The following is an 18,242-nucleotide window of genomic DNA, read 5'->3' on the forward strand; positions in this document are numbered from 1 at the left end:
CCCCTGACCATTAGGTCCAGTCATGGCCGACTCTGGGGTTGCGGCGCTCATCTCGCTTTATTGGCCGAGGAAGCCGGCGTACAGCTTCCGGGTCATGTGGCCAGCATAACTAAGCCGCTTCTGGCGAACCAGAGCAGCATACGGAAACACCGTTTACCTTCCCACTGGAGTGGTACCTATTTATCTACTTGCACTTTGGCGTGCTTTCGAACGGCTAGGTTGGCAGGAGCAGGGACCGAGCAACGGGAGTTCAGCCCGTCATGGGGATTCGAACCGCCAACCTTCTGATCGGCAAGTCCTAGGCTCTGTGGTTTAACCCACAGCGCCACCCACGTATTGTTGCTAATTTAATTTATTGCCCACCCTGCACCCTAAGGTCCCAAGATGGAATGCACAACTGTTTAAAATAAAACATTAAAAACTGTTGGAAATAAATTTCACAAGCAGAGCAGGTCTTAAAAATATATCCGTCTCGGGTATCCAAAGGCCAAGGTAAACAGGTGTTCCGGTGACTGTTGAAACTCAAGAGTCGTGCAACTCCAAATGACGAAAACCATAATGGGTAATTTGGCCCCTTGCAACTCTACAATCCCCCCACACCCTACAACTCCCTCGTTCAGGTGTCTTGCCATCTTCAAAGGAGTCCTCTACCATTTCCTGCAAGGAGATACAGCTTGCACTGAAAACGTGAGCATGTACAAAATTTCCATGCTCGCTGCAAAGGATCTCCTGCAGCTATTAGAAATAAGACATGATGAAACACACAACCCAACCAGAATTGTATTAAATCCGTTTTATTTCATAATGCGCATTACAATCAGACAATAGTTTTCAAAACAAGTTTGCCGTGATCCGTCTAGGTATAGTCCACATAGTCCTCTTCTCTGATCCAACAGGAGAAATTGTGTGTGCTCAGCCCAGATTAAAAAATAATAATCGGCCTATCAGCTTTTTGAGAGGCAGAGCAATGGTCTAGAATCTAGACACCCCCACCAAATGTCTTTGTTGTCAAGCAGCTTGATTGGTGAGATTTTAGCGAAGGCTCCCTGCATACACACTGTTAGATCAGAGCATCACAAGTCGGTAACATGATTACAAATAGATATTTCTGTTCTCTGAAGCACTGCTTCACCGCTCCAAACTATTTTTCAATGAAAAACGTGCTCTGTGCTCTTCTGGCTTTTTCAATGCCATCGAAAGTGAGGGGTCCTTTTGGCATTTCCACCAACGCGTTCTCTGCGTCAAGTATATGCTCTGCTTCACCTGGGGAGAAAAATACGGACATGTGTATATACGTTTGTATATTGTGAGAGCAAAATGATCACAAATCTGCCATTAACTAAGTGTTGTTTGTTTATATTAGATTTATATACTGCTCTCCATTGTACGATCCCAGGGCAGTTCACAGAATAAAATACAGGATAAAAACAAGTACCATATTTTTCACTCTATAAGACACACCAGACCATAAGACACAGCTAGTTTTTGGAGGAGGAAAACAAGAAAAAAAATATTCTGAATCTCAGAAGCCAGAACAGCAAGAGGGATCGCTGCACAGCGAAAGCAGCGATCGCTCCTTTTGCTGTTCTGGCTTCTGGGATAGCTGCGCAGGCTGCATTTGATCCATAAGACGCACACACATTTCCCCTTACTTTTTAGGAGGGAAAAAGTGAGTCTTATAGAGCAAAAAATATGGTAAATAATCAAAACAAAACAGCAAAACAATACCCCACTTCCCACAGACACATTTAAAAGGCTGTAGGATATTAATCAGCCCAAGAACTAGTTGAAGAGGAATGCTTTCGCCTGGCACCTAAAACTATATAATGAAGGTGTGAACCTTCCTAGGGAGAGAATTCCACAAACGGGGAGCCGCTGCAGAGAATATACAATACCTACCTTTCATTCTTTGCAGAAGTGATCCATAACCCATATCATACTGGTAGGCAAGCACAAAACTTAAAGGAACAATTGGAAGGAATAATCCAGGCTTTTTTCTTTTAATTGCCCTGTTTATTAAAAAAAAAAGTAAGTAATATCCTAAAGCTTCAAACAAAAGAACACATTGAATCATAGCATCATAGAATTGTAGAGTTGGAAAGGGACCGTGAGGGTCATCTAGTCTAACCCCCTTGCAACGTGGGAATCTTTTGTCCAAGGTGGGACTTGAACCCACAACCCGGAGATTAAGAGTCTCATGCACAACCAACTGAGCTCTCCCATTTTGGATATCCTAATGGGATATCTTAATATCTTTTTGTAAACCTCTTATCGAGTTTTGTTTCCTTTTACAATGAAGCGGCATATACATTTAATTAGATAAATAATTAGACAATATTAAGATTTCCCCTTGTTAGCAAGCACTGGATTTAAGAAACCCTTTAGCTTTTTCTTTAGTTTATAGCTCAATTTTGGATAAGTATGGAAGGGATATGGATAAACAAGGGGTGATATTCAATAACGTTTTACTCAAAGTAGTCTCACTGGAATTAATGAACATGACTAAGTTAGGTCCATTAATTTCAATGAATCTACTCGAAGTAAAACTGAACTGAAAGCACCCAAGGTTTTATTTCCTCAGTACCTACTTTTCAAAAAGTCTTGGCTATTTCATAGTCTATTATCAGCTTTTAAGTCATCACATTAAATGCCATCACGCTATCAGATACCGTGAACTACTAACACACAGGTTCCGGTTAATTAGATATATTATAGTGCTGTTATCAATAATGCTGAATGGCAGAGACACCAGAATGCCAATGTTCCTTTGTAAACTTCTAAGTAGCTGAATTATTGTCATCCTCACCACCATCAATTTCACTATGAATCACGATTGGCATACATGATCAGTAACAATACGTCAAGTGTGCATTTCTTAGATAAGGTAGAATTTGTCTAGGAAAAATGGGAAAGAAAACACAATGCGTTGTATGCAACTATGTTCTACTCAAGAGTGGACCCATTAATTCCAATGCGTTTACTCTGAGTGGCTCTAGCATTGGATATAATCCAATAAAAACAAGGGGAAGAATTCAACATAGAGATAAGTATGGACCATGTTGTTTGCCATCATGGACTGTTCCTGCTCTGCTTTCCAGAAAGGATATAGTTGCCGTTCTTTCTCTGATGATAAGAGATGCCCTTGGAGCAGATGGAGATATTCCTACGCTTTAGCCTGGCTTTTGACATTTGACGTGCATGTTTGCAGGAGCCACTTCAGTTTTATTATTGTAAGGGTTGTTGTTGTTGTTTTTAAAATAATCATCAGCTGTATGATCCCAGACAATTGTTTGGAAGTAAGGGCCCTTGAAATCAACACTTACCTACTCACAAGGAAACCGTTTGTCAACATATTTTACATCCTGGATAGAAGGGCAGCCTTTTTAACAACATTCATAATTACACTTTGTAACAATAAAACGAAGCAGAATAGATCTGTCCATTAGCTTCTCCTCCTCCCAAGTCAAATCCGTTGTCAAACATTGATGGCTTTGCATGTTTCCTCAAGGGCCAGACCTCCACATTACATTGGAGCTCTGTGTTTGGAGATGTCAGTGTGATTTTCACTTTGTAAAACCCATGATTGGCTCCTCTTAATTTGCATTGGGGCTATGGAGCAGGGGGAGGTAGGATATGATTTGTCCTCACACCGTGACCCTGATCACCAGAACCGTTTAGAATATTATATACCAGGCATAGGCAAACTCAGCCCTCCAGATGTTTTGGGACTACAACTCCCATCATCCCTGATCACTGGTCCTGTTAGCTAGGGATCATGGGAGTTGTAGTCCCAAAACAACTGGAGGGCTGAGTTTGCCTATTCCTGTTATATATAATAGGTAAAGGTAAAGGGCTCCCTGACCATTAGGTCCAATCGTGGCCGACTCTGGGGTTGCAGCGCTCATCTCGCTTTATTGGCCAAGGGAGCCGGCGTACAGCATGAGTAAGCCGCTTCTGGCGAACCAGAGCAGTGCACGGAAACGCTATTTACCTTCCTGCCGGAGCAGTACCTATTTATCTACTTGCACTTTGACATGCTTTCGAACTGCTAGGTTGGCAGGAGCAGGGACCGAACAACGGGAGCTCACCCCGTCGCGGAAATTTGAACCTCCAACCTTCTGATCGGCAAATCCTAGGCTCAGTGGTTTAACCCACAGTGCCACCCGCATCCCGTTATATATATAAGTCTATTTTAATTCCCTTGCTTTTAACATTTTATTATTTTACTGTGTGCCTTTTTGTTTGTATACTGTTGTAAACTGCTGTGATATATTTCTATGATACAGCGGTATATAAATATTTTTTTAAATGTGTGCAGCGAATGACATCTGCTTGCACAACAGAACCTTCTTCCCTCTCCTCCCTTCATGAACACTCCCTAAGTCCCCCCCCCCAATCCTCCAGAGTAGATTTAGGGGGCACAAGGATAAGGGGAAATCCCATTGCACAAATGGACCTCATTCTGCACACACACAACAGCTTGGCTGAGTGCCATTCACTGAGCAAAATTCAACTAAGTTATACCCAGAGTAGGTGCACTGGTATTAATGAACCTAACTTAGTCATGTCCATTAATTCCAACAAGTCTACTCTGAGTAAAGCTTAGATGACGGAACACACGGTCTCTCTTGCATTATTCAGAAAAAAGGGTTACATACCCAACTGTTAGACCGACAGCAGCAAGTCCGAAAAATGCTCCAAAATACTTGAGAAATTCCCGTGTCCAAGCAACCTGCATAGCCATCTGCCTCTCACGCATTTGATTTTGCATCAGGAGTTGCCTTTCAAGCTGCAAGTACAAGAAAAAGACAACAATAATTTTATTTGTAAATTTAAGTAACTTTTCTACAGGACAGTTCCTACGTAACTGGTACAAAATGGTTTTTGTATTAGTGTATATACTTGTTGTTATGGTTGATATGACCATGATGGTCAAAACAACAAACTATGTAAGGATATATTATTTGTGGCTTAAGAGCAGTTTGTACTAATATCTCAAAAGTAGTGCTTGAATTCTTGAATATGCACTTGCTCCAATTGCTGAACAAGAGGCTTCTTCTCTACTTTAATCTTCCTTTCAATGACTTTTATGTAAGATGACTCTCCCATGCGACCTCTGGGTATAGGGCGGTATATAAATTCAATAAATAAAATAAATACATTAGCTTCTTTTGGGAGTGAAAGGATATGCAGTCAAGGCCTTAGTACTTCCTTCTGATTAAGGTTGCGGAACAAGTCTATATTCAAGGAGACAGTTTAGTATTCTGTTCCTGTGAATGGAAATGACGTAAAAACAGGCAGACTGGGCGAGGTGATAGTGTTGGATTGAGGCAGTTACTCAGAATATATATTGTACAGTCATATCTTGGATCCCGAACGCCTTGTGAGTCGAACGTTTTGGCTCCCGAATACCGCAAACCCAGAAGTGACTGTTCCGGTTTGCGAACGTTCTTAGAATCATAGAATCATAGAATCATAGAATCATAGAGTTGGAAGAGACCACAAGGGCCATCGAGTCCAACCCCCTGCCAAGCAGGAAACACCATCAGAGCACTCTTGGGAACCCGAATGTCCGATGGGGCTTCCACAGCTTCCGATTGGCTGCAGGAACTTCCTGCAGCCAATCGGAAGCTGTGCCTTGGTTTCTGAACATTTTGGAAGTCGAATGGACTACTGGAACGGATTCCGTTCGACGTCCGGGGTACGACTGTATATGCCCATGTGTCAAATTGGAATCCTTTCAACTCTTAGAATTTATCATGTCATGAGAACACAGCCATTCTAATGTGCGTAACAGAGTGGTGTATGTAGAAGCTTACATAATCAGTTTGCTAAGAAAAAAGGGAAAATAAGGCTTATGGTTGCCGATAAAGGCTTATGGTTGGGCAGGTTGAACAACAAAGTACACTAATCTTCTTGGCATCTTTGAAATATACTTCTTCTTGTCCACCAAAGATATATAGACATGTGAACACACTCCACATAGTAGTGTGCTCACACCTGCCCTAAACCTGTACAGTGGTACCCCGGGTTACATACACTTCAGGTTACACACTCCACTAAGCCAGAAATAGTGCTTCAGGTTAAGAACTTTGCTTCAGGATGAGAACAGAAATTGGGCTCTGGTGGCACGGCAGCAGTGGGAGGCCCCATTAGCTAAAGTGGTGCTTCAGGTTAAGAACAGTTTCAGGTTAAGTACGGACCTCCGGAACGAATTAAGTACTTAACCCGAGGTACCACTGTAACAGCAGAAATCTGAAAGAGAACAGGAACGAGGGCAGCCAGAGACAAAGACCAGAAACGTGGAAGAACCAGCAAGTATGAACTATGCTATATAACCCTGGTCAGGCTCAGAACTTGCAGGCTAAAAATTACCAGAAGGGACTAATCATGTGTAATTCAACCTTGTAATTCTATTAGATTTTATACATGGAGCCTCAAAGATGATGATTATCTAACCCATAAGCCCACAATGAGGTGCACAAGATCTCTGATTAAGGTATGCTTGCAGAGATATACATTATATGTTCCAACCTGTAGTACCAAAGCAGTGCATAATACTCTTTGTTCTCAGAAGAAACATGCCCCAACAAGGAAGAAAAATCACACCAGCCCACAAGCTGTGTAGGTATCTTCTGTCTCATTGAAACCAATGGTAGGGATTTTTTCGTTTTTTAAAAATGACCAAGTACAAAACCAATGGATGCCGTTTTCTTATTTAAGCAGAAATATAACAGTGGATGATTCGGTTGCCGTGTCTAAGCTGTGTGGCTGTTCTAGAACTCTTTCAGCAAGGAAATTACTGGCAAGTGTAATATGATATTTCTATTGTTCTTTTGAAGTGTGTGATGTGCCCTATTCAGGTGCTCTTTTTAGAGGGGGCAAAAGCACCCAAGCAGAAGCGTGAGTCAGGAGCAATGATCTTTCTAAAACCATCCACTAGCAAAGGTTATCGTCATCGCTGCGCATTCAGTACATCTTGCTATTTGGTCAAGAGATTGTTGAGCTAAACTGTAGCTGACAACTGCACACACACACACATATGGTGCTGGTTTCCTGGGTTTGCACTACACAGAAGTGTTATCCACTCCATGGCACTGAAAGCTTCAAGAACAGACCAGTTTGGCCAGTACACTGTCACCGTAACAGCACAGCAAAATGTTGCCTTGTGCGTCCTTGCATGTGCTCCACCACGAAGCTCACGGGGTGACCTTGGGCCAGTCACGTTCTCTCTCTCAGCCTAACCTGCCTCACAGGGTTGTTGTGGCGATGGAAGGAGGATGGGGAGAACCGTGTACCACCACCTTGAGCTCCGTGGAGAAAAAGGTGACATAAATGGAACAAAAGAAATCCCCGCTTACTTCTGTATCGTTTTATGCTTTAGCAGGGGAGGCTGGAAACCTGTGATCCTCAGGATGTTGGCTGGACTCCCAGCTCTCACCTGTATGGCTGCCGTGATGGGAGCTGGCGTTCAATCTCAGGAGGAACACCGATTCCCAAACCCCTATGTTAGTAGAAAACATTTGCCCTCCATTGAAAGCAGTGCAATGTGAACAGTGGCTAAACTTTATTAAAAGCGGCTGCTGTGGCAGCCTAAGCTTGCAATGTTATCAACTGCACAGTATCCAATATCCAGCATAGGGGGTAGAGTCATCCAGCTCTGCCTTCTTATCAGGGACTCTTGCTTCGTAACCTTCCCACTTAGGCATAGGGTTTACACTAGCTTCTGTCCTGCAGCACCCATAGACTCCGAAGGCCCGCATAACATATTGCATGTGTCAGGGGTTCAGGAGCAGAGGCACAGGAAAGGGAGGAAACAGAGAGCGAGGGGGAGGAATCCGAAGGAAATATGAGCGATGACAGCGGCCCGAGATCTCTGAGTCTTTCCAGTGAATCGGAAGATTCACAGAAAGGGGCACCAGTGGTCAGAGCAAGGGGGGCGCCTAGGGGGACACCCCAGGAAGAAGGGACCAGAGGGGACTCAGAGAGCAGCAGTTGGAAATCGGGACCAGCTTCCCCACTAGAGCGCAGTAGGGGGGAGGAGTCCCAGGTATCGGGATCAGGCGGCTCGCCGCAAGCGGGAGGGCATGAGTCAGGATTGGCCACACCTCCATCGGGGAGCGAGGAAACGGTCAAGAGGAAGGTTGAAGGCTGGGCGCGCGCGCCAAGTTCAAATGCACAGGAAGGCGGCACAGTAAGCAGCCCGGATAGGGAGCCAGGTCCTAAAGCCCGCCGCAAGGAGGGAGAAGAGTCCGGGGGGTCAGCGTCAGAAGAGTCCAGAAAGGAAGAGACCACAGGGGGCAGAGGGACCCAGAGAAGGAAGAAAGACGGAAGAGGTGGAGTAAGGCTAGAGTATTAAGTTGGTGTACAGGAGGCGGAGACTCAGACGGAGCTTCGCCGGTCTAGCTTCTAAGACGTAGAGCTGCGCGCTGCGGCTTGGAAATGGAAACTGTAACTCAATAAAGACTTTTGTACATTACTGCCGGCTAGCGTGGTCCTCTGTGAGCTGGGACCTGGAAGCAGCTCTGACAGCATGAGTCAGAGGGGAGCGTGTCCTTTCCTTGCCAGAATGCTCAAAAAGCTATTTTGTGTCCTAGGTGCCAGTATAATGGTATTACAGTGGTACCTCGGGTTACATACGCTTCAGGTCACAGACTCCGCTAACCCAGAAATATTACCTTGGGTTAAGAACTTTGCTTCAGGATGAGAACAGAAATCGTAAAGCAGCGGTGCAGCGGCAGCAGGAGGCCCCATTAGGTAAAGTGGTGCTTCAAGTTAAGAACAGTTTCAGGTTAAGAACAGACCTCCAGAACGAATTAAGTTCTTAACCCGAGGTACCACTGTACTGGGTATGGCATAGGATCATTCAAAACCATCATGTTCAAGCAAACAACATTATTTCTTACTTTGATAAACACTATGCATCTGTGACTAGACTGTATTTATTGGTATAGTTGTTCAGACTGTTGGGTCCACCCAACAGAGGGTCCAACAGTTGCTATATGTTCTGTAGAGAGAAATGAAGGGCAGATGGGGCTCATCAACCTGAGAAGGTAGCCCATCTAGGAGAAGGAAAACTCTGATCCTAAAGCTCCACTGCTATAATGGTCTCTGGCAGGCAAGCAGCCTGATAAAGCAGCAAAGAGCCTCCATCAGTTTTATACAAGTTTAATTAAAAGAAAAACACATTCAGAGCACGGCAATCTGCCTGCTCTCATTAATCTAGTTGCTCAGTCTGACTTATCGTTCCTCCCCCAACAGGAAGAACACCAAAATCCCACCTTTCATCTCCTTCCCTTCCGTTGCTCTTGGAGCCTCTCTAATCTCCTTGTTTGGGGACTGCAGGGCTGAGCTACCTCTTCCTCAGAAGACTCAGCCTCTGACACCCTCTTACCTGCTGGTTGCCTGGCAAAGCCTTGGCCAACATCCAACTCTTCCACCCCTTGGGAACTAACCGCTTCTTCCCTGAAAAGGAGGGGCCCTGGGCTGTTCTCTCTAAAATAAGACAGACAGCTCTCATCTACAGAGGCAGCCTCTTCCTCACTCAGCTCAATTTCCGAGGCTGACTCTCCTGGTGTGCTAGGGGCACATTCCTGATGACTGCTTTACATGATATCTTTGGGAGAAGAGAAGGGTAAGGAGCAAACCCTACACAAATCCAAAGTGGAGTTCCTAAGATGGTTGGATTGGGCTTTGTACGCCTCCTTCCAGCAACACCTGCAGCCAAGCTGGTGCCAAATGTATTGCTCTGCTTTCCTTTGGACCACGTCAGTGATGCCGAGGGGGGGGGGTCTTGTCATTTGGGCAGCCCCTCCATACACACTGCCCAGGCTTGTGCTCTGGGGAGGTAACTTTGGTGCAGCGGTTTGACTCCCCCACCCCCCACCGGAGGCGCACTCCGTTGTCTCTCAAGACAACTTGTCCAAATTCTAACTTCAGAAAAGCAACATTTGGATGCCTGGATTTTCAATAGAAAATCCAGGCATCCAAATAAATTGAGAAAAATCACCTAATTCATTTCATTTATTGCTCTCTCGACTGTAGCAAAAGCTTGTGTTAAAAAAAAAACCATAGAAAAAGATAGAAGGTAATGCTGGGATGTTTTGCTTGAAGCTAAAATAAAATTAGTTATAAAAGTTTTCACTACCAGTTCTCTTTGCCAGCACTACCATTTTTAATCCACAAACTAAATGGAAAATTGTGTTTGTCCACATAGATTAAGCTACAACAAGATAGTTATGACTTTTTTCATATTAGGCCTATATGTATATACACACATTCCCACACTTGACAAATTATTAAATGCCAAAATTTGTAAGCCATATGCAAAACTTGCAAATAATTTTAAAAAGCGCATTTCCACAGGCAAAAGAGATGAACAACAAAGAGCACCCTGTAGACATTCTAATAAATGCTTTTTGGTCTCCAGCATTGGAAATTAGTACCTGTATGTGTTTACTCTAGGATAAACTTCATAAAGTAATTTTGAATCCCACATACCATTTTAAAATACAGTTGTATCTTGGTTGTTGAACGGAATCCGTTCCGGAAGTCTGTTTGACTTCCAAAAACATTCGACAACCAAGGTGAAGCTTCCGATTGGCTGCAGGAGCTTCCTGCACATAATCGGAAGCTGTGTCAGACATTCACCTTCCAAAGAACGTTTGCAAACCGGAACACTCACTTCCGGGTTTGCGGCATTCAGGAGCCAAAACATTTGACTCGGAAGGCATTTGGCTTCCAAGGTACGACTGTAGTTGCTGTTCTCAAGTTTACAGATTATACAGTGGTACCTCGGGTTAAGTACTTAATTCGTTCCGGAGGTCTGTTCTTAACCTGAAACTGTTCCTAATCTGAAGCACCACTTTAGCTAATGGGGCCTCCTGCTGCTGCTGCCCCGCCGGAGCACAATTTCTGTTCTCATGCTGAAGCAAAGTTCTTAACCTGAAGCACGATTTCTGGGTTAGCGGAGTCTGTAACCTGAAGCATATGTAACCTAAGGTACCACTGTACTGTAATTTACGATATCCAGAGAACTGGGTTTGAAAAAAGACAAGGGCTGGACCACCATTTTAAAATATATTCCTTTTATTTTAGGCACATTGGTGCTGATTTTCCCACAACCCACTCCTGAAAAGGGCTCCAAACTATGCAGTTAAGATGATGATACAAAGTTATTTCCAGTTCAACTGAGTCTAAGGGAGGGGTAAAAATGGGAAGGGAGGACAGGAGAGAAAAAGTCGCCCATCTCCTGTCATGGCTGCAGCTAGCAGCAGGGCCTTAGATGTGGTGGCTGCTCTCCCTCAGAAACTTCCGCCACCCCAGAACGGCTCTCTTAGAATTCTGATCAAATCATGAGACTGAAAGGGTATCTTTTTTATGTTACACTTAATAGTGGGGAGTTACAGATAGGTAGCCGTGTTGGTCTGCCATAGTTCTTGGTATTACTAACTTAGTTGGTCTTTAAGGTGCTACTGGAAGGAATTTTTTATTTTAATAGTGGGGAAATCACCCTGATAGTCTAAATACATCCTTAAAGGTCATATATTTTTTTGCAACAGTTCAACTAAAATATAAGCTATTAAATGTTGAAGTTAGAGTTTCTTAAGAGTTATAACAATGAAAACTTCAGCCTTCCCCTGCTACTCCTCAATTTTTAAAAAATAGTTACCAAGACCCTTTTTTCTACTATATTGACATAATTATCTTAATGAAGCACTAGAAATGTAGTAACAGAAATACATACTATCATCATGTTCTGCAAACAAAAGCATTCTTTACGTAATTCAGGAACATATTAGTGGTCCTTAGCTAGAGAAAAGTGCAAAATCTCCTGGAATAACCATGTTTTACAGCCTTGTACCCTCTGGACTTAATATAGGGAATCCTTTTTGACTTAAGTTAGCCATTACTAACAAGTTAAACATCAGGAAAAAATTTCTGGCAGCGAGAGCCATTCAACAGTAGAACGGTCTCCCTCGGGAGGTTGTGGACTCTCCTTTCCTGGAGGTTTTTAAACAGAGGTTGCATGGCTATCTGTCATGGATGCTTTAGCTGAGATTCCTACATTCCAGGGGGTTAGACTAGATGGCCTCTGGGGACCCTTCGAACTCTAAGATTATAAACCCTATGGATTTCAGTGTGTCTATGCAAAATCCACAGATCCAGCCCAATGTTGCAAACGTGCAGTAGGTTAATCTTCTGTACACCTTACGGTCTTCAAACAAAAACATCTTGGAGGTCCCAGGCCACAGAGAGGTTAGGCTGGCCTCAGCCAGAGCCAGGGCTTTTTTGGCTGTGGCTCCAATCTGGTGGAACGCTCTGTCACAAGAGACTAGGGCCCTGCGGGACTTGACATCTTTCTGCAGGGCCTGCAAGACAGAGCTGTTCCACCAGGCCTTTGGGCAGGGCACAGCTTGACTCCCTTCTTTGGCAATTCTCACGGAACTCTAGCCCAATGGTTGCCATTAATCCGATTTGAATTGATTTTATAATGAAATGATTTTAGTATATTGGATCATTTTACTGTTGTTAGCCGCTCTGAGCCCAGCTTCGGCTGGGGAGGGCGGGATATAAATAAAATATTATTATTATTATTATTTACACGTATCCTTACTCAAATATAGTTGCCATTAATATGAAATCTGGGATCAACTCTGCAGCTCATTATATAGTACTGGACAAGGCAATTTATTAGGTTCACAATTTACATCCTCTTTCACTGAAATCTTGGATGTGTGAGGGGGAGGGCAGGTGGCGAGAGAAATCAGAACATGAGTAACATAGTGGTTAGCAATGAGATAAAATCATTATCCAAGCTTCTTTCGGTGTGCTTACATTTTTAACAGCCGGTGCACTGCGAAGTGCTACTAACAGAAAAATGTAATGTTCTTATTTCCTCAGAGAAGTTTTAAATTTCATAGGACACCCACCCGCCCTTATGTCAAAGGCACGATTCTCCTTCATTATAACTTCACAGTGTCACTGTCTGTTAGATGAAGCTAACAGCTATGTGTTAAACCGGTGTAATTCCCTTTATAGTCAGGAAACAGGAAGCACGTATCTTCTCTCATGCTTGCCCCAACATTTACTATTATATTCTTCAGCTACAACCCAAACGAAACACTGTGTGCGATTTTTAACAAGTCAACCTCTTTAGTCATATGGCGATAAGATACATGGCAAAAACATTTCAGTAGCTGATATTTTGTGACAACTGAAAGTGACACATCTAATTTAGTGGAAGACACCCAAGCAGAATTTATTGTCATTAAAAATTTAATTTATCCATCTAAGTTCTATGATTCTTTAGTACATATCTTGCTGCAGACATTAAAAAACAACAACAATGAACTGCAACATCAGTCACTCTTATTTTCTAAACCATCTTTTCTCTAGCCTCTCACTGGAAACAACACCCCTCTAATTCATTACTTTTGTTTGCTCGGGGGCTTCCCATAAACATCTGGTTGGCCACTGCTGGACTGGATGTACCTTGGCCTGATCCTGCAATGCTCTTCTTATCAAGGGACAACACTTGTCATAAGGAAGACTAATAAAAGCTTTCGGACATGGAGCTAAATAAGCGCCCCCTCCCTAGCTATTTATTGTTTATATGCCCTTACACGCCACGTGGCAATGTCACATCTTACTTAAGAATACTTTAAGTGCTACAATCTCCTGGAAAAAGCCAGGCTTGGATTACACAAACACCACTGTTAAAACTAGGCAACATACCGTATTTTTCGCCCCATAAGACGCACCGGCCCATAAGACGCACCTAGATTTTTTTTTGGGGGGGGGGGAAATAAAGGAAAAAAAATTATTTCCCCCCCCCAGGTGCGCTGTGCTACACCAGGAGCTTGGGGTGTGCGGAGCTCAGCGCGCCCCAAGCTTCTGCGTGCCGGCAAGGTCTCCGCTAGCGTGGGAGAGCCGGGCGCCTCTCCCAGGGCTAGCGGACCCCTGCGCTAATCCAGAAGCTTGGGGCAAGCTGAGGTCAGCGCGCCCCAAGCTTCTGCGTGCCGGCAAGCAGCCCGCTGCCGCCCCAAGCCTCGCGCACCCGGTGGGACCTCCTGCCGGGTGCGCGAGGCTTGCAGACACTCGCCCGAAGCAGGGGGAGCCCTCCAGAGGGCTCCCCGTGATTCGGGCGACAGGCTGCCGCCCCAAGCCTCGCGCACCCGGTGGGACCTCCTGCCGGGCGCGCGAGGCTTGCAGGCATTCGCCCCATAAGACGCACCCCGATTTCCCCTTCATTTTTGGAGGGGGAAAAGTGCGTCTTATGGGGCGAAAAATACGGTATCATTCAGCTAAACTAGGAGTGTAAAATATTCTATATTTTGGACCACATACTTTAAACTCTTCTGCCTCCAAGAAAGACCCAAGGACTACTTTAAGGGAAGAAAAAATTATTTTGAAGACAAATTGCACCAGCAAGTTTAGAATGTGATTCTGGAAGCAGAGAATACATAAACAAGCACTGCAGAGGCTTTTTTCTTAAAATAAACAAGAACACGCAATTATCTCGGATATATTTGTATTGCTTAAGTGTTCTGAAGCCGCACAGCAATGTATTATATTAACAGTAAGGTCTTCAGGATAAGACAATCCGATAACCTAATCAGATTTGCCAAGGAAGACAAAGACAAAATTAAATTCTACATGGCAGATTAATAAAATCTGCAGGAAAACAGGATACTTTATTACCTTCCTGTTCTTTAATCTGCTTCCTGTTCTCCTACTGGGAAGGTGGGGGGGGTGCAGGTAATTTAAGATTCTCTTCCATTCACCCCCACTGTCAACCTTCCTCCTTCCCATCTGCTGGTCTTCACTTTAAGTGTGTCAATGTTACACTGGGATCTTAACTTTAGGGCTAAAAGAGCCCTAAGAGTACTGTGCAGACAGAAAAGAACGAAAACTATTTGTTCTTTTCTCTACACCACAGGTCTCTCTCAACTCCCAGCTCTCACTCTTCTTTCTTCATTCAGGTGTACGTATGCATCATACACACAAATTTACTGTGTGATCCTAAACATGCCTACTCAGAAGTAAGCCCCGTTTAGTTCAGTGAGACATACTCCCAGGTAAGTGGGTAGAGGACTGCAAGAAGGCACCTTTGCAGTTCCAAGGTGCATTTGTCTGGGAGCAAATTATCTAATCCATATTTTTACTTTGGTTCCCAGTACCACGTATGAGATGCATGTCATTGTGGGGTAACCAATGCTGTATGCACATATTTTTGTACCAGATTATAAAATCTTCGCTTTGCTACATGCTCTGTAATATAATAACCAACCTGAAGTCGAGAGTTCATGAGCATAAACTCCTGTTGACTCTTTAGGCTTTCATTCACAGACTTCGAAAATATGAAACCCATTTTGACCTAAATGGAGAGAATATATATATTTTTGCAATGATCATTAACACTGGTGAAATTTGAGCTACAAGTTATTATTTTTCCTCCCATAAAGAAATGACTCAGTAATAAAACACACCAACCGTACAAATCTAACACTTGAGAAATGAAAACTACTTATTCAACCTTTGCACGTTATTGTCAACACTTCTCTTTATTTGGCATTTTATTGACACTAGCCCATCCAGAGAGGCAGTAGCCTGAAATTACATAGTAGGAAATGTGGGAAGCCTTGCTGTGGATCCCCAGCCTTGGCACCCTCCAGATATTTGTTGGACTCGGATTCCCTTCAACCGCAGCCGGCACAGCCAACAGCCAAGGGTGATGGGAGTTCAAAACACCTGGAGGGCACCAGGTTGTAGAAGCCTGTCTTAGAAGGCGGCTTTCTACAGTCTCAGGGTGGTAGAGGCAACTCAATCCTGGAGGTGGAGAAAAATATACATCACCTACCCACCCCCACAAGTACTAAAAAGTAATTGGGGGGTGGGGAGCTGTACCCAAATGGCAGAGTATCTGTGGGGTGTGTGTATTCTCTCCTCCTGCAACAAAAATAACATATACGTATATATGTGTGTGTGTGTTATTTTATATACATATATACTATATATGTGTACGTGCGTTGTTTTATATACAGTGGTGCCTCGCAAGACGGAAAGAATCCGTTCCGCGAGTCTCTTCGTCTTGCGGTTTTTTCGTCTTGGGAAGCAAGCCCATTAGCGGCTTAGTGGATTAGCACTATTAGCGGCTTAGCGGATCAGCTGTTAAGCGGCTTAGCGGATCAGCTGTTAAGCGGCTTAGCGGATCAGCTGATAAGCGGCTTAGCGGATCAGCTGTTAAGCGGCTTAGCGGCTTAGGATCAGCTGATAAGCGGCTTAGCGGCTTGGGGAAAGGGGGGGGAAACCCGCAGGAACTCGCAAGACATTTTCGTCTTGCGAAGCAAGCCCATAGGAAATTCGTTTTGCAAAGCACCTCCAAAACGGAAAACCCTTTCGTCTAGCGGGTTTTCCGTCTTGCGAGGCATTCGTCTTGCGGGGCACCACTGTATGTGTGTTGTTGTTGTTGTTATAGTTGTGTGTGTGTGGTTTTATATATATTTACAGTGGTACCTTGGTTTAAGAACAGCCCTGTTTACAAATGATTCGGTTTACGAACTCTGCAAAACCAGAAGGAGTGTCCCGGTTAGCAAACTTTACCTCCGTCTATGAACAGAATCCGAATGGTGGAAGGGCACCAGCGATGGGAGGCCTCATTAGGGAAAGTGTGTCTCAGTTTAAGAACGGTTTTAGTTTAAGAACAGACTTCAGGAACAGATTAAGTTTGTAAACCAAGGTACCACTGTATACTGTATGTGTGCGTTTTATATATGCGTGTTGTTGTTATATATGTGTGTGTGTATTGTTGTGTGTGTGTGTTGTTGTTATGTGTTACAGGTAGGTAGCCGTGTTGGTCTGCCATAGTTGAAACAAATAATAATAATAATAATAATAATAATAATAATAATAATAATAATAATAAAAATTCCTTCCATAGCACCTTAGAGACCAACTAAGTTTGTTATTGGTATGGGCTTTCGTGTGCATGCCTGTGTATCTGAAGAAGGGTGCATGCACACGGAAGGTCATACCAGTAACAAACTTCTTCTTGTTGTTGTTGTTGGTGGTGTGTGTGTGTGGTTGTTCTTTTTGTTGCAGGAGGGGAGAATAACAATACACGGTGCAGAAGCGCTCCAGGTCCGAACGGTCCACACTCGCAGCAGCAGCAGCAGCAGCAGCAGCAGCAGCAGCAGCAGCAGCAGCTCCAACGCGCCCCGTATTCCGCCAAGGCCAAAGCGAGCAGCCCTGGACAGCAGGCGCTGCAGAGACGCCACCCCCCGAAGCGCTGCCCCTCGGAAGCTTCCTCCCTAGACCCTCGCCCCCCTCCTCCCCCCTTACCTGCCGCCTTCCCGGCCTCCCCTCCTCCTCCTCCGCGGCCTCCCTCCTCTCCGCCCGAGCGGACTTTGCGCCAACCCGCCAAGACTCGCTTGTTTGGGGGATAGCTGTCCGCGGGCCAGGAAGCGATGGGACGTCATTTCCGGGCACGATTCCTATTCCTATTCCTCCTCCTCCTCCTCCTCTCTTTTTCTTCTGCTGCTACTGCTTCTTGAGCGACTGGCCGGCTTTTTGCCCGGAGTTTGGCATATGTGGCCCCGTCTCTCGTATTGACCTGTCGTTTCTACGGACTGCTGTGTATCTTCTAGGAATCCTAGCAGGAGTGGGAAGGGGCCACAGGGTCATCCAGTCCAGCCCTCCACCCACCCGCGATTCAGGAATCTTCGGCCCAACGTGGGACTCGAACCCAGGACCCTGAGATGAAGAGTCTCGTGCTCCACCGGCTGGAGCTGTGGGAATCTTTCAATAAAAATAAATAAACGGGGAACGATTTCAGCGGGTGGGTGGAAACTGCGGGAGGGAATGAGAGGGTGGGAGCCCCTCTTTTTTTTACTTGCAAAATCATCATCATCATCATCACACACACATAGGGTTGCTAGGCCAGGCCTGCATGTTGTGTTGTGTTGTGCTGTGCTGTGATGTGATGTGATGTGATGTGATGTTATTCCCCATCTGCTGTTTAGGGGGCACATTTATGGGGAGTAAGCCCCGTTATCTTTCAGGCTTGCTTCTGAGTAAAGCTCAGACTGTATTGTTTATGTGAGGCTGCAGTCTAATCTGTAAGCTTACTCACAAGCAAGGCCTATTTAATTTAATTCAGGGGTTGTAGGTGGGGGTGATGAAATGTGTGTAAAAGAAGAGGTAAAGCTCTTCTACTTCAGGTAAAGATAAAGGGACCCCTG

At 44.5% G+C, this 18,242-nt stretch overlaps 1 protein-coding gene across 1 annotated transcript; it reads right to left on the reverse strand.

The window, feature by feature from the left end:
• Positions 1-778: 778 nt before the first annotated feature.
• PLGRKT (plasminogen receptor with a C-terminal lysine) lies at positions 779-17,462 on the reverse strand. Its single transcript, XM_083482367.1, has 5 exons — positions 17,344-17,462; positions 15,293-15,379; positions 4,659-4,789; positions 1,900-2,009; positions 779-1,263 (listed from the first exon to the last, which is right to left on the reverse strand). Exons 2-5 carry the CDS (start codon positions 15,371-15,373, stop codon positions 1,142-1,144), a joined length of 444 nt encoding a protein of 147 aa, XP_083338493.1. The 5' UTR covers positions 15,374-15,379; positions 17,344-17,462; the 3' UTR covers positions 779-1,141.
• Positions 17,463-18,242: the final 780 nt, after the last annotated feature.

This window comes from Podarcis liolepis (genome assembly GCF_965112155.1).
Source record: "Podarcis liolepis genome assembly, chromosome: 17".
Taxonomy (NCBI): Eukaryota; Metazoa; Chordata; class Lepidosauria; order Squamata; family Lacertidae; genus Podarcis; species Podarcis liolepis.